At 34.7% G+C, this 16,788-nt stretch overlaps 1 protein-coding gene across 2 annotated transcripts; it reads left to right on the forward strand.

Annotated features, from left to right (window-relative positions):
* The first annotated feature begins 5,960 nt into the window (after positions 1-5,960).
* On the forward strand, positions 5,961-12,947 carry LOC138330172 (transmembrane protein 183-like). Of its 2 annotated transcripts, none has more exons than XM_069277604.1 (5): positions 5,961-6,071; positions 6,985-7,080; positions 7,378-7,551; positions 8,288-8,513; positions 10,178-12,947. In XM_069277604.1, the coding sequence occupies exons 1-5, from the start codon at positions 5,993-5,995 to the stop codon at positions 10,785-10,787; spliced, it is 1,185 nt and encodes a 394-aa protein (XP_069133705.1). In that variant the 5' UTR covers positions 5,961-5,992; the 3' UTR covers positions 10,788-12,947. The 2 variants fall into 2 exon arrangements, with proteins under 2 accessions (XP_069133705.1, XP_069133706.1); XM_069277605.1 differs by lacking the exon at positions 5,961-6,071 and adding an exon at positions 6,696-6,809.
* Positions 12,948-16,788: the final 3,841 nt, after the last annotated feature.

Below are 16,788 nucleotides of genomic sequence, written 5' to 3' on the forward strand. Positions count from 1 at the left end.
AGAATGGCTGAGATGAGTTTTACGATGTATTTTAATGATTTTAAAGCGTTCTTACCATGGTAATTTTTCGATTTAAAGTAACATGCATTTAGAAATGATAATTGTGATAATTGTGTCGTTATATCATTGTGCAACCCTGCTCGATCTGAACTCAAAATAATAATAAATTAATTGTCTTGCTAAGACATATAAGCAAAGTATAATCTTTTAAAAGAAATTTTTTGAAATACAAATGTAGTACGTAGAATCCCTTTATGGACATTTTCAGTTCATGTGTATTGAATTTCTGCTATTAAAAGTTTGAACATTATGTGCTTGAACGTTTTAGGAAATGCGCCGCACAGCGGAAAATTTTTTAGAATGAAGAACGAAAAATGTGCAGGAGGACCCATTTTTCTTTCAAATATGCATTTTTAGAACATTTCAGTCGGCGAAAATGGGGGGCAAAAAGACATGTTTGCCCCCCCCCGTCCTGGGGAACGGGGGGGGGGGCAGTTGCCCCCCCTGCCCCTCCGCTTCCTACGCCCCTGTATTACATCAAACCTTGCATTTTAATGTCAAGTTGATATTGATAAAATGCGATCTTGCAGGAGTATTTAGGACTAAAATCATATTGATAATCTATACTCAAAAGTCAAAAAGTTTTTCAGTTTAAAAAAAAATGTTTAAAGGCCCACTACTTTTCCGTAACAAGATTTACAAGTTTCCGACACAATAACATAAGAAAATTTACACCGAATGCCTATGTGAGACAACAACATCAAACAAATCAAGAATAGCCAGTGTTATCTTTGTAAAAGTGAAGATTCATTTTTACATTTATTTTAGCATATCCGCAGCTAAAGTTAATCATATACATACATGCATATACATACATGTATATTTACAAACGGTGGTGAATTGATAGTATAAACCCCGTTGATGTCAACCAAATGCTACTCAACTTTATTTCTCGATAGATTGAGTATGTCACGCGCAATTTGGAGCCGCACGGATGAATTTATGATGGTCCAAATCAGAAACTTTTGGTGTTTTCAGTACCGAACGTACGTTCGATGATCATGTATCAAATTAGGTTTGAACACATATATATACATGTACGTGTGTAAATATAAATGTAGAAAAGTTACATTGTTTATGTTTCTACCGTACCTCTTTGAGCAATGCTTCGGTGCGTAGTTACAGTTTTGCACATTCCGATGACATCGCAAGGTTTACATGTTGTATGTCGGCGAGTCTCTACATCCTATTTGTAATTTTTAACAGTCTGGACATTGGTTGTACGTAAATGGATAAGATATGTCTGGACAAACACCAGTCTTTAGTTGGATAAGTTTAAACCAAAACGACCTAGCACGACAATGCATCTTTGTTCACATTACTTGGGGACAGACAAGTCTTATCTACTGTGAATCGGCGACAGTAGGCCTTACATACACAATGTACGTTTGGGTGTTTTTCGAAATATCAATGAAACGGAATCCTACAGTTGTAGCTTTGCAATACTTTTAATAGGTATCTCTAATATTTATTGAAGTGTTTGAAACAACAATATAAATATAAGCTAACATTTTGAGAGCGGTAAACGTATACAGTAGTGGGCCTACCTGTGTTTGTACATGTTCGCACTGTTCGCACTGTTTTTCCAGTCTTGATGATAGCTCCAAGCTAATATGACTGACCTTAATAAATTTCCATTATTCACTTTCTGGTTTGCGCATGCAAAGAGAGAGTTGTTAAAAACAATAAAAAAACAATAAAATGATAAAAAAAAGTCTATCCTTTGTAGTCCGTTCATTTCCTTCCTATTACGTGTATATTTATATGGCATACAAATCCATTCCTTAGATGAGCGTTCAATTCTTCTTTTGTAAGGATTAGCAAGATAACCCTACTAGATACTCCCATCACTATATAATGCTATAGTTGTAAATCATGATTAGCGAGGTAACCCCACTAAATCTCTAGAAGTTCTTTTGTTCTTGTTATAGACTATGTTGATCCAGTTGTAGTTGACTAATAACAATTAGGATTGAATTTCAGCTCCAGGTTCTTCCAGTGATCATTCAAACTGCTTTTGAAATTATTTAATACTTTTGCTTCCACCACTTTGTTAGGTAATGTATTCCAATCATGCACCACTCTATTGGAAAAACAATTTTTTTCTACAATTCAAATGGCATCTTCTTTTCCTAAGTTTGTAACTGTTTCCTCTGCATGGTTCCTGTTCAATCTTCTACATAAAACAAATCATCTTTGTCGACTCTGCCAATGTCCTTTATAATTCGATATGTTTGTACCATATCGTCCCTCTTCCGCCGATATTGTAGTGTTGGTATTCCTAAACTTCTTAGTCGCTCACTGTAGGTCAAATTTTTCATGGTCTTTACAAGTCTTGTTTCCCTGCGTTGCACGTTTTCAATTCGAACAATATCCTTTTTATATATTGGGTTTCAAACACAGCTTGAATATTCCACATGAGGCCTAATGGGTGATTTGTACAGGATTGTGAACATGTCCTTATCTGAATAGTCAAATACCAATCATTCTATTTGCTTTGGATATGCTCTCAGATATATGCTTATTAAATTTAAGGTCCTTATCAAAAATAAATCCTAGGTCTTTTTGTTACTTAGTTTGTTTGATTTCAGTTATTTGCTCATCTCCATCAGTCATATTGTAACTTTGTTGAATGTTATTGTAACCAAAATGGATATATTTAAATTTTTCCGTGTTAAAGTTGATTTGCCAAGTTTCTGACCACAATGTTAGTCTATCTAAATCCGTTTGAATATCTCTTTGCCCTTCCTAGTTAGCTGGTCCAATTAGCTTGGCATCATCTGCAAATAATTTAACTATCGAATTAACTTGTTCGGGTAGGTCATTGATGAAGATAAGGAATAGAATAGGTCCTAAAACACTGCCTTGAGGAATACCACTTTGTTACTTCCTTCCAGCCTGAACAATTTCCATGTACAGTCACTCTTTGTTTTCTTCCTATTTGAAAATGACTTATCCATTTGAGTACTTTTCCTTTTATACCGTAGCTTTCTAATTTCGACAACAATCTTTGATGAGGTACTGTATCGAATGCTTTTCTAAAATCGAGTTAAACTAAATAAACAGGGTTTCCTTCTTCTAGTAATTTTGTAACTATTTCTACAACCTCCAGTAATTGTGTAGTAGTTGATTTTCCTTTCCTAAAGCCAAACTGATGAGCTGAAAGCAAGTCTTGTCCTTCCAGATGTTTTAGAATGTGATCTTTGATGATTTTTTTCCATAATTTTCCCCACAATAGATGTTAAGCTCACCGGCCTATAATTTCCCACCTTTTTCTTATTTCCCTTTTTATGAAGGGTTGTAATGTTGGCAAATTTCCATTCTTCAGGAAGTTTTCCTTCATTTAATGATTTCCTAAATATGATATGAAGTGGTGCAGTACTTTTCGATGTAGATCATCGGCCCCCGGAGATTTCGATTGATTAATCTGTTCTAGTTTCTTAAGCACCATATTTTCATCAATGTGGATATCTGTGAGTTCTGAATTAAGATTCCTTTGATCTAATGCAGGGTTGTAGTCTTATCCTCACTTGTGAACACATTTGTGCGAAAAAGTTGTTTAGTAGTTCAGCCTTTAATTTTGGGTCGGATATAAGTTCCTCTTGTTCATTTATTAAGTCCCAGAATCCAGTATTTACTTTGGTTTTTGATCAAACGTATTTCCAAAAGCCTTTATTGTCCTTTTTTATATCACATGTCACCTTTTTTTCATAGGCATGTTTGGCCTCCAGGATTTTAGATGTTGCCTCATTTCTAGCTGTAACAAATTTTCCATAATTTTCACTGGTTTTTACGTTTCTATATTTAATCCAGCATTTCTTTTTTTTTATAGCAAAATATAACTTCTTTGGTGATCCAGCCCTCGAACTTATTGTGATTGAAGTTTGGCACTACTTGGCTCACTGGTATATGCTCATCCATTAATTGTGTTAAAATTTCTGCCAAGTATTTCCAGGACTCTTGCACATTTTTAGATTATAGGACTGTTTCCCAATGAATATCATCTAATCTTGCTGCTATTTTGATATAGTGTCCTTTGTAGTATTTATACTTTCTGGTCTTGGATATCGGAGTAGTCTGGTGTAGGTGTAGATTAAGAGTTATTATCGAGTGGTCACTCTTTCCAGTTGGTGGGCTAATTTTGATGTCATCAATTATTTCTTCGTTAATTGTTATTACTAGATCCAGAAATGAGGATATTTGGTTGTGCATGTCTGGTATCTTCTGTTACACACTGAGTTAGATATGAGTCCTGTAGGGTTTCCAAAAATTTAAAACTATCACTCCCTATTGCTCCTCTTGTGATCATATTATCCCAATCTATTTCTCTAAAGTTGAAGTCCCCAAGATCAACAAATGTGTACCCAGGCTTGTTGCGCTAGAGATGATGTTGTTAAGCCTCCTGTTATTTTCCGATGTACTTAATGAGCTTCTACAGACACATCCTAAAATGAGTGTTTCGTTGATTTTTAAATTTATAGAGCACCATGTACTCTCCTCAAAACCATTGTTAGGGAAATCTTCCAAACTTGTTCCATGGAGACACTTTTTTATATATGCTATTACCTCTTCCTAATATGGTGGTATTTATAAATGCGTCGTAATTTTCCAAGTTAAATTCACACTCGTGTATTTCTTTGTTATTTTGTGGTAATACCTCAGTTAGTGCTGTGATGTTCTCTTATTCCCCAGTGTTCTGTTGTTGGGAGTATCCGCCAGCCTGTAAGTCTACGTTTCCTGTAGCTCGAGTACCGGCTTTTACAAAAGTTTTTGGCCCTTTGGATAGTGTCCGTCTATTCTTTCTTGCGCGGTCATGGCTTGAGGTCATATATCCTAAGGATCTGGTCATGACACCATTAGTATCTGCTATCTGAGAGTGCTACCTGTTGTGCTACGAAAACATGTGCCAGGTTATGTAGCTGGTGTGTTGCAAATTACACAGTCTGTGCTGTCATTGATGCCCCATCCTCGACACTCCAGGGGTTTCCAATCACTTACGATATCTACACCCCTTTTTCTTCTGAGCTGCCCTCAGTTTTACTATGAGATATTCCAGGGATGAAGAGATCGTAAAATATGAAATGAGCACAACTTGGCTTCTTATGACCGTGTACAAACTCATGTACTCATTTCACTGCAATGAAGACGTAAACTATCATTTTCAAAATGGCATTACTGTCAAAATTCATTTTGATCTTTTGTTTTTAAGTTGTTTTATCCTTCTTTAAAATTAAATCTCACTGATTGTAAGTATAGTAATTCTCAAAATATTGGTAGTTTCAGAGATTAAGACCGTATTAATTATCTATTTTAAATATCTGGTAGATTATATTAAAGATGCTCCACCGCCGACAGAGCAAAAATTATATTCATCACTTGAACAGTAATTGGTGTTTAATCGTGTATATATGTGTCTAATTAACACAAAAAAATAATATAAAATAATTCATTTTGCATTTGATGCATGAGCAATCAGTACTTCAGTCCATATAAAATATAGTGCTACGGATTTTTTTCGGGATGCAATTAATTATTTTTTGTAATTTTAACTTGAAGTAAAATTACAAGCTCAAACTTTCCAATGGTGGTAATGGTGTAAAGTAAGTAACTTTTGTGAACCGAAGAAAAATACTAAATCGTCTGCTCCTGTTTTTTATAGTGAAAAAATACCATTTGTCAGCGGTGGAGCATCTTTAATATTTACATTTTTTACTTAAAATAGACCTAATGGATCGACAGTCAGTAACTCTTTGAGGTTTCGTATATTTAGAACAAGATACATGTCTTGGCTGATTGAAGTGCCACAGTTGCGTTTTTCGGATATTTGCTACGAGTCCGTGTCTATGTTTAGTATTCGCTTATAATTCAAACATCTTATTCACCTAAATAGCCGCGACCATTCAACGTCGATTTTACGCTTGAAAATTGTGCAATGCCCAAGAAAAGAAAAGCTCGTCCAGATAAAATTACAAAATCTACAAGTTCATCATTACAGCTTTCAACACAGGGTGGTAAGCATGTAATTCTGATCTGTCTGCATTAATTTTCCATTAGTTTTGTGCATAATTTCAAAGAAACGCGATCATTTCCTATGGTAAATTTGAAGTCTTGTGATAATTGTCATACATTTGGCACTCTTTCTGTCTCTACTTCTAAAATAACCATCCTCAACAGGTTTTAGATATTGTTCAGAAGGAATTTAATTGGTCCGAAAAGGCAAAACGAATATATGTACACTGGCTGTAAATGATGTACATTGTAACAATACACGTGACATGTATGTACTGTCATAGTCAGCTGGTAGCTACTGTTGTAGCGGAAAAGATATTAGATCTCGATATTGAGAAACTTCTGATGTGCAATATCGAGTTAGACACGACGTAATGATCAAAAGTGTCTCGTCGTGCTATACCTCTAACATTGTTGGAGTAGTAGCTACTGTTGTAGCGGAAAAGATATCACCTTCTGACTGACTTTTCAGAAGGTGATATCTTTTCCACTACAACATTAGCTAAGTCAGCTGGCTGAACTAGTACTCCAATAATATTTATAGAAGGATAGCACGCCGAGACACTTTTTAATCATTGCGTATTATCTACCAATTAATGCCTATTACAATGCAAGTTTCTTAATGTCTTGCAGCATCTAAAATTATTGGATTACTGTAGCCATGTACTGGCTGTAATATGTACATGTTCATAATGTTTTGGAAGAAAATACATGTACAAGCAATATTGTCACGCGATCTTGTAAGTTAAGTATATACAGTATCTGACATAAAATTAACTTAATATTTATTTATTGTTTATATGTATTTCATGGTGACAGCATGTGTATATATCCTTCAAGTTACGTCCATTATGTGTAGAACTACCAGTTTTACATGCCAACTAATTAATTATAATATATTATCTTGATTGTCAGATTTCACGATACAACATTATGCCAATGCCGAATTTGAAGGGAAAGCACCACCAGGGCGGTTGAAAAAAGCAGCTAATGCTATGATTTCTGATCAAGGTAAAAAAGTTTTGAAATATTGTAAATTACAAAACACAATTTTCCACTTATAGATTTTTGGTTCATGTATGATGATGTTCTCATTTGTAAATGTGAATGATGCTGTATATAATGTATAGACTGTAGGCCGGTGGTTTTTCTCCAGATACTACGATTTTCCTCCACCAACAAACCTGTCATGTCCTTACATGACCCTGACTGTTAATAGGATGTTAAACTAAATAAACGAGATTCCTTACACGTGACATGTAAGCAATACATATGTATGTATGTATAAATTAATGTAATTAATTGCAGTGCACAACGTGAAAGATGCCAACCAAGCGTTGGAATTGGTTGGTGCTGTAGGAGGAGAAGGGTCAGAGGTCAACTGGTTTGACAAAACTTGGGACTTGGATGAGTTTGACCTTGACACAACAGATACTACTGATGTAAAATCTGAAGAAGGAACGTCAAACACCGATGTTCCAGGTAATGTAAATTTAATACTATATATATAAACTACAGTATATACATGTATAACTTGTGTTAAAGTGGAGAATTGATTTAAGGGAAGAAAGTTTGAAATCTATGATAAATTAACCTAAACTAATCATCATGTGAAATTCAGATTAAATTGGAAAATTTAATAGGAGGCTTTGTACAGCATTACCTCTCTTTGCAATTTTGCCAGTAAGGGGAGGTAATGTAGTAATTGAGCTCTCATAATCTTTAAACATAAATACTAGACCATTTTGATAAGCATATTAAAGTATGCTGATAGAAAGAATTATACCTTGTATCAGAAATAAATCGGAAAGCAAAAGAATTATACCTTGTATCAGAAATAAATCGGAACGCATACACATGCAGTTGAAGAAGGATTTCGCAAATATTCCGTCTTTGCATATTACAGAATTTATTACCTCATAGGTATCATATCCATTGTTGTGATATCATTATATATATACCTACCTATGCAAATACAGAAAAAAAATGTCTGGGAACTTATGGTTCTGCAGTTGTTTTACACAGTTCATTCAAACATGTCCATAAAGACCATTTTGCATTCAAAATGGTCTTTATAGCCAGGTGGTCTTTATACACAGGTTGAATTATGTTGTAATTGGTCATATGGGACCATCAGAACAGTGGTTTTATTAAACATGAGGTCTTTATACAGAGGTGGTCACTATAAGGCAGGTTTACTGTATTTCATTTTTTACAGAAGAAAAGAAGCCCCAAAAGGCAAATAAGCTGAATAGGTCCAATCAAAGGAAGAGAAGACTGAAGGGAAGCGAGAGTGAGGATGCTGGTATCTCATACCCAATAGATTTGTGGTTTATACTGAGTCGATACATTCACGCCGAGGACCTGTCCATATTCTCCAGGCTATGCCACAGCGCCTTCGTTGTTACTAACACTGTCCAGTTCTGGAAAGGCTTATATCAAAGGTAAAAGGCCTACTATTTTTCCTAAAACAAAAATTGAACATTTATCAATATATTAGGACATGGATTAATATAAGTTTTAAACTTGTTACCAAATCCTATTTCTTTCTTGTTTATACTTGACACTACTTTTGTACAGAAAAAGAAGCAAAGAAAATAAAGTTTATAATAAACAATTATAATAAACAATTATAACATCAAAATGTTTTAATCAAAGACGTAAGATGAAATTACAACATCAAACAAATGCAAAATTACCTGAGTGTGTAAATCACCGTTATGCCAGATGGTGCAGTGATATTCAACTATGTTGTGGTTAGGGCTGTTCCAGCAAAACATATATGGCACCCAGGGAAGGCACTTTAAAAACTAGTATGTGCCATGGTAGGTTCAAAATAAAATCAATTTTGTGCCAGGGTGGCATTTCAATAAGATCACTTCTGTGGGTGGGTCTATCAAAAGCATTTGTAACCTTTTGAAATAAAATGCAAAATTTGTGTTTCATAATGTTGCTGTCAGTCATCCCGACGACAAAAAAAACTGTTGAGACAAATATTAATTTCTAACAATATTTATTAGTGTTGTTCATCTTTAATAAAAAAATATATTTTCTGGGTGTTTTATCATGACAATGAGTCTTGCATAACCCTAAGTTGTGGAACACTTCAGTATCTTTAGATTTTCCACTGGTTCTAGGAAGATTGTACCTTTATACATTTAATAATAGATGCAACACATTAAACAATAGTTCACTGCACCCTATACGATACAATTTTGTCCTAGGACTCTTTGGTGATGCTAAAAATCAATATATGTAAATCGAAAAAGATGTCAATCCAAATAAAAAAATAATTCGCTTCTTTGCCATAGTCTCAAACACAAAAAATTTAGATATGTGGAGGGGTCAGCAAAATTGAAAATCGCTTCTATCGGTGGGTCTCCCAATTTCAAAGTGCCTTCCTCCCCTACCATATATGTTTTGCTGGAACAGCCCTTAAGATATGTGCCATTAACAATGATACAAAAGTTTTAAATCTCTGTGAGGAATTTTCATATGGATCCAAATCTTTTCCATAGGTATGAAAAGATTTTAATTTGAAAAATGATTTTTGAAGTAGGAGAATAATTAATCTATATCAAAATAAATGTAGATGAACCTGTAGTTTTGATGGATAAAAGTAAGGCACTTTTATTAAATTTTCACTTATTCAACACTGAAATCAAAATGAACTGGCCTAGTCTTTGATTTAGAAGTGCCTAAATGTGATTTTAAGGTGGAATGAGTTAATAGATGATAAGTGTTACTGTTTCTATTGAAAAATTCCAGTCACCCTTCCCCATAGAGTTTCTCAATATGCCCTATCATGAAAACGGGGAAGGGGACATATAGTGTTACTCATTTGTCCCATCCTGTCGTGTCTTATCCAGCATCCATTTTTTCCCCTTAATTATAAAATAGATGTGGGCCATTCATATCTTGCAAACACTTCTTGTATAATGTTCTATAGTAAGGTAAATAAAAAATATAATAAAGTTGATTTAAACATATTACAGCCTTTTAAAAGTTGATAAATATGATTGGACACAAGGTCTAACATCTTATAAGTAAGCTCTCTCCGAGAAAAATGAATAATAATAAATGGTTAATGATTTTATATTTATTGTAGATATGCTAAGGATCTGTCAAAACTACCACATTTCTTACAGCCAGTTTGTTTAGAACGGGTTCACGGCCTGCGTCAGCGTGTCATCAGGGCACTATTTTTTGTGTATCCTTTGTTCATCAGTAGGACAGTGACAGTTGCACCGTTCGAGGACCAACAGTTATGCTATAGTCTCACAGGACATCTGTGTCTCCTATTCTGGCATGAACCAAACAAAAGTATGTGGAATTTTAACTTCAAACTTAGGAAAGAACGCATGGGAGAAATCAACAGCCTGTTAAAACTTACCGGTGAGCCACAAAACCTTCACTCAGGATATAAAGACCTTCATCATAATTTGGAGAATGATTCGTTCGTTCTTCGTGTGACTTGTAAAAACTTCACAGGAATTCCTCCAGTGATGGGTCTTGTACTTACAAACGTTTTACTACGTCTCTCAACCAATATGAGATATTTTACCATTAGACTTATGTTTGATACAACCCTCAAGCAAAGTATGGGCAGTAATGTAAGGGACAATCAAGGCCCCGAGAAAGTTGTCATTCTAGACCCTGTGGTGGACGTTCGAGTATTTCCCTGGTGGCATCCTAACTACCCTCATCAAGGCATGTGATGTTCGTGATTTTTAGTGTGTGTAGATCAATATTTCAATTGAATGTTTCCACAACTTTCCTCATTTTATATTGATTTTTTTTTTCATTTCAATTCTGGCACATTTAGTTGTATTATGCATTATGGCATCCCCAATACTTTAGGGGTTACTATCACTGATGTAATATCCAGCCCTGGACTAACTCATAGTAAAATTGGAGGCAGTTCAGTAGAAAAAAACTGACCAACCACAGGCCTGCAGAGACTTCCTTTAAAGATTACAGAGAGAGAGAGCGACACCCAACTTCAAAGCAAAAAATCAACTGTGTCCACTGATGTATTCAGTTTTACCATGAGATAGTCCAGGGTTGGATATTACATCAGTGATAGTAACTCCTGGAGTATGGAGGACGACATCATGGTTCGTATCACAAGATTATTTTTGCTTGCTTTCTCCCAAAGTATAACTGTAAATCAACATACTCTCACATGGAATTAAATTTTATTTCATGGCCAGGTAATTATAGGAAGATTTGAATTTTTTTTTATCATTTGCATTTTAATCAATTTTCATAGATTTCGAAAAAATGTCAAGTATGTAATAGGTATATAGTAGAACCATATATGACTTTAAATTGCAAAATAAAATTTCTTTGAAAAATTAGTTAGAAATCTAAGAAATAAGTCTTTGTGAAAATTAATTGGGTTTGAATTTACACAGCATTTGTTTGGAAAATTAATTAAATGATCTTTTCATACCAAAGGATTTCTTTTGCAAGGATGTAAGGATAACTTGGTCATATGGATATGAAAAAGGATCCTTTTTACATTATGGGACTTCTTATAAAAGTAATTTTGCAGACCAAAATTGTAAAAATGAATAGAGTTAGTAATATTCATAGGGATGATACATTTAGCAATTTTGCAGATCATTGTTGCCACCACAAAAATGTATAAAAAGTTAAACCGTAAAGTAAGAAGTGATGTTATGTTGGAATTTATTTTTATTTGCTGAAATTTAAGTTCTTGTTTGAATGACTTTACAACTGGTAATGTATTGATTTTACTTGGCGAGAGATTAGTTACAAAAACTGAAACTATAGCCATATATATTTGGTAATCATGCTATTAAACTAGAACTTTAGAATAACTTATTCATATACAGGAAATTAAATATTTAACAGGTATGGTTTAATTAATTGATTTGAAATAATTTCATTCCTGCATTGGAGTTTTTAAGAATTTAATTTTAATTTTAAACTGGCATATTATGCAAGTAAACTGACATGACAGCTATTATGATTTTTTTTTATTAACTTATTCATTTATTCTTAATTCATTGATTCTGAAGCATTAAAATCTCATTTTATTTATTCCATTGTTTATTTTTTTTGTACATTATTGTTTTGAAATGATATTATGATGGAAATCGGAAAAAAAAAATCAATAATTAATCAAATATCTTCATATGAACGTTCTATTGTATCTTGGTAGCTTACAAAATTAGAAAAAAAAATAAACAAACAAAAATATTGTTAAAATGGAAAACAGTTCCAAGGTTCTTGATCATGATCATCTGTCCCAATATGTATCTTTAAGGGTTAACTCCCATATACGTATATATACGAGAACACATTCCAAATGACTTCAAAGTCATCTGTCATAACATTCTATATTTAAAAAATGAGTAAGTGAGTTCTAGATAGAATAATTACATAAATTTTATTGAAAACTCTATTTTTTTGTTTTGTTCTTTTATATTTAATCATTTTTGTTTAAGAAATAATTTGATTAATTTAATATATTTGATTAATTATAATTAACGCGTTATGAAATTGTAATGATGTCATTTTTTGTATTTTATTGATTTAATAGAATTATTAATGATTTGTTTAGCTGTTATTTGATAAGGGCTTTAGAATGAGTCTAATTCTGATGAGAAAATTTGTTTTGTTGGTATTTAGAGGATTCTTTAAGACAAAGTTAAACAGTTGTATTTTATGAAGAAGTTATTTTTTAACCAAACAGAATCTACCTTAATGAATAGCTATATGCTCTGTTTTTATCAATACACCAGCTGAAAGAAAACTTTGGAATGCTGGGTAAAAAAGCATTTATGAATTTAATGTCACTCCAGTTAGAAACCTCAACATTTATAAGTCAGATGTACGTCCTTGGAAACCTTAACTTTAGGACAATTCACTCAGGCTTATTCTTTTACATAACCAAGAAGCAAAATATGGCATAAATGTATAGTTCTACATTTCTTATGAAACATATAACATAAAATATTGACAAATTCCACGTCATTGTTTAGTATTTTAATTGATACCGTTGTAATTACAAATCGTTGATCAATACGATAAAGCAGGTACATGTATACGTTGTACCCTTACCCGAGCCAAAGTCACGCACGCTAAACAAATGAACTACATAACCACTGAGGAGGTGATAAAATGATTTTTAGGCAAGACAATTCACCTAATAAGGTAAACACACTACTGTCAGAGCGATTTGAGCAGTTCTAGACAAAAGTTGCATTACTCTACGAGCAAGGGACAGGGTTCGGCATACAAGAAGTTTGACCACAATGTGTAATGGCGGACAGCGAGCGAGTTTGAACATTTCACACACATTTCACCACCATGGGCTTTTCCGGCATATCACAGTAAAACCGACTGATCTAATTTCCATTAGAACTGGTTTTTTTCCAATATATGTACAAATTTTAATGTTCTCTTAGACTGAATTGGAAACCTTAACTTAACACAGTAAAAGGATAATTAATGTACAATATATTTCAATTATCAACTTTCTTTTGTTTGCAATTTGATTTCTTGAATATCACGATCCATGTAAATTCAGGAAAGTTGATATCCGCGAACTAATATCTATACATATTACTTATATTGATATGAGTTAATTTTCATTCTGTAAGTATATCTGCGAATGGTTTTTTAGCTCACCTGGTCCAAAGGACCGAGGTGAGCTTATGGGATACCGTCGTCCGTCGTCCGTCAACAATCGACTTCTTCTCCATAACCGCTGGTCGGATTTCAATAAAATTTGACTGGTAGCATCCTTATGGGCTACTAACTGAAAATTGTACAAATGATGGGGCTGACCCCCCGGGGGCCTGAGGGGCGGGGCCAAAAGGGGTCAATTTGGCTATTTCCATATAAACGACTTCTTCTCTGAAACCAAGCATGGGATAGCACCCATAATGCAATGGTAGCATCCTTATAGGGTGGGGATTCAAAATTGTACAAATGATGGGGCTGACCCCCCGGGGGCCTGAGGGGCGGGGTCAAATGGGGTCAATTTGGCTATTTCCATTTAAACGACTTCTTCTCTGAAACTAAGCATGAGATAGCACTCATAATGCAATTGTAGTATCGTTATAGGGTGGAGATTCAAAATTGTACAAATGATGGGGCTGACTCCCGGGGGGGCTGAGGGGCGGGGTCAAAAGGGCTCAATTTGGCTATTTCCATATAAACGACTTCTTCTCTGAAACCAAGCATGGGATAGCACCCATAATGCAATGATATCATCCTCATAGGGTGGGGATTCAAAATTGTACAAATAATGGGGCTGACCCCCCGGGGGCCTGAGAGGCGGGGTCAAAAGGGGCCAATTTGGCTATTTCCATATAAACGACTTCTTCTCTGAAACTAAGTATGGTATAGCACCCATAATGCAATGGTAGCATCCTTATAGGGTGGGGATTCAAAATTGTGCAAATGATAGGGCTGACCCCCCGGGGGCCTGAGGGGCGGGGTCAAAAGGGGTCAATTTGGCTATTTCCATATAAATGACTTCTTCTCTGCAACTAAGCATGGTATAGCACCCATTATGCAATGGTAGCATCCTTATAGTGTGGGGATTCAAAATTGTGCAAATGATAGGGCTGACCCCCGGGGGCCTGAGGGGCGGGGTCAAAAATGGTCAATTTCCATATAAATGACTTTTTCTCTGCAACTTAACATGGGATTGCGCTCATAATGCAATGGTTACATCCTTAAAGGGTTTGGATTCAAAATTTTGCAAATGATGGGGCTGACCCCCCCCCCCCCCCCCCCCCCCCAGGAGCCTGAAGGGTGGGGTCAAAAGGGGTCAATTTAGCTATTTCCATATAAACGACTTCTTCTCTGCAACTAAGAATGGAAGAGCACTTATAATGCAATGGTAGCATCCTTATAGGGTTGGGATTTGAAATTGTACAAATGATAGGGCTGACCCCCGGGGCCTTAAACGGCAATAGATGCGAGGTCAAAAAGGTCAATTAGGCTACTATTTTCATATAAATTACTTTGTCTCTGAACCTATGTATTGGATAGCATATTTGTATGGTATCAATAGCATCATTGTATGGTTGTGATTCAAAATTAAACTTTGGGAGTCAATTTTGCTTATTTTTCTAATTGTCAGATTCTTGTGATAATTACTAACAAAAAACCAGGTGAGCGATACAGGCCCTCTGGGCCTCTTGTTTTTTTAATTCTTGTATCTTTGCAAACTTATTTTTTTTGAAATGGAAGTTAAGAAATTTAGTACTTACAGTAATGTGTTTGTTAGCTTTTTTGTTAAATTATGTCTGGCAGATGTGTTTGAAAGCTTGACCTGAGATACATACAAATTATGTCTGACAGATGTGTTTGAAAGCTTGACCTGAGATACATACAAATTATGTCTGACAGATGTGTTTGAAAGCTTGACCTGAAATACAACTTGTATCTCAGGTCTAGCTTTCAAACACATCTGTCAGACATAATTTGTAACAAGAATATATGTTAACCGCCATATTGACTGATAGCTAAATACTGTTACATGTTAATTATCTTTATGCATGGATACCAGTATCGTCCTTTTGGTTAAGCTTTGTCTGTTTTTTTGCAGTAAGTAAAATGGCAATAAAGTTACTCTGTAACTGTAAATTTGTTCTATTTTCTTGTCATTGTATATATACTGTATATAATTTTATCGTCATATCCATATTGGTCCTGCCGACCCCCAGTGGCCTTAGGGCCGAAGGGGTCAAATAGGCTAAAACTTCAAAAATCTTCTTCTGAATTCACAAATTTGATGGAACCAGATACTCTTCATAGATTGGAAGATCTTAAGGCCATTTACAAAAATTATGAATTTCATGGCCCTGGTATCTCAGATTTTTCCCCTGGGGAGGGGGTCAAATTTACAATAGTTTATATTTGAAAAACACATTTATGCACATTATTTGTTTATTTTTCATAGGAAATAAGTCAAACTGGGTTAGAACTATTAGCCTGAGAAAGCTTTTTAACATCATATCCATATTGGTCCTGGCCGACCCCCAGGGGTTAGAGGGGCGGGGCCAAAAAGGGTCAAATTAAAATGGCTAACTTTTCAAAAATCTTTCTTCTGAATTCACAGATTCGATGGAACCAAATACTCTTCATAGATTGAAAGGTCTTAAGGTCCTTTACAAAATGTGTGAATTTCATAGCCCTAGGATCTACGATTTTCCCCATTGGGAGCGAGTCAAATTTACTATAGTTTATATAGGAAAAACACATTTATGATAATTATTTGCTTAGTTTAATAGGAAATGAGTCAAACTGATTCAGATTTGAACCAACTTTGCAATGCTCTTTCTGTATCAGCACTCGGGTGACCGTCAAGGCCTCTTGTTTCATTTTGTCAAACACTTTGTTAAACTCGTTTCACTGTTACAAGGATCTAAATCCCTTTGAAATGTTTTTAAAATATCAAAGAAAGATCAACATAACATGAAGATATAAATATGAAAGATAACATGAAGGTATGTAGATTTCCTATTGCGGTGATCATTAGGGTCAAAGTTCAGCACGCGCGTGAAGCACGAGCTCAAGTACTCCCATAACATGAGAGTCGACTGGTCAGCCGTTTTTTTATCGGACGTTATTTTGCTGACTGTCGACAGAATGTAATGTTCCAAAAGTGTCTCGTCGTGCTACACCTCTAACATTGTTGGAGTAGAGCTCGAGGTAAAAGGTGATATGGAT

This window comes from Argopecten irradians, chromosome 8, assembly GCF_041381155.1.
Source record: "Argopecten irradians isolate NY chromosome 8, Ai_NY, whole genome shotgun sequence".
NCBI lineage: Eukaryota > Metazoa > Mollusca > Bivalvia > Pectinida > Pectinidae > Argopecten > Argopecten irradians.

Coding starts and splice junctions, on each gene's coding strand:
- LOC138330172 (XM_069277604.1), top strand. CDS start 5,993: ATGCCCAAGAAAAGAAAAGCTCGTCCAGATAAAATTACAAAATCTACA. Junction 6,072..6,984: donor ACAGCTTTCAACACAGGGTG/GTAAGCATGTAA, acceptor CTTGATTGTCAG/ATTTCACGATACAACATTAT. Junction 7,081..7,377: donor TGCTATGATTTCTGATCAAG/GTAAAAAAGTTT, acceptor AATTAATTGCAG/TGCACAACGTGAAAGATGCC.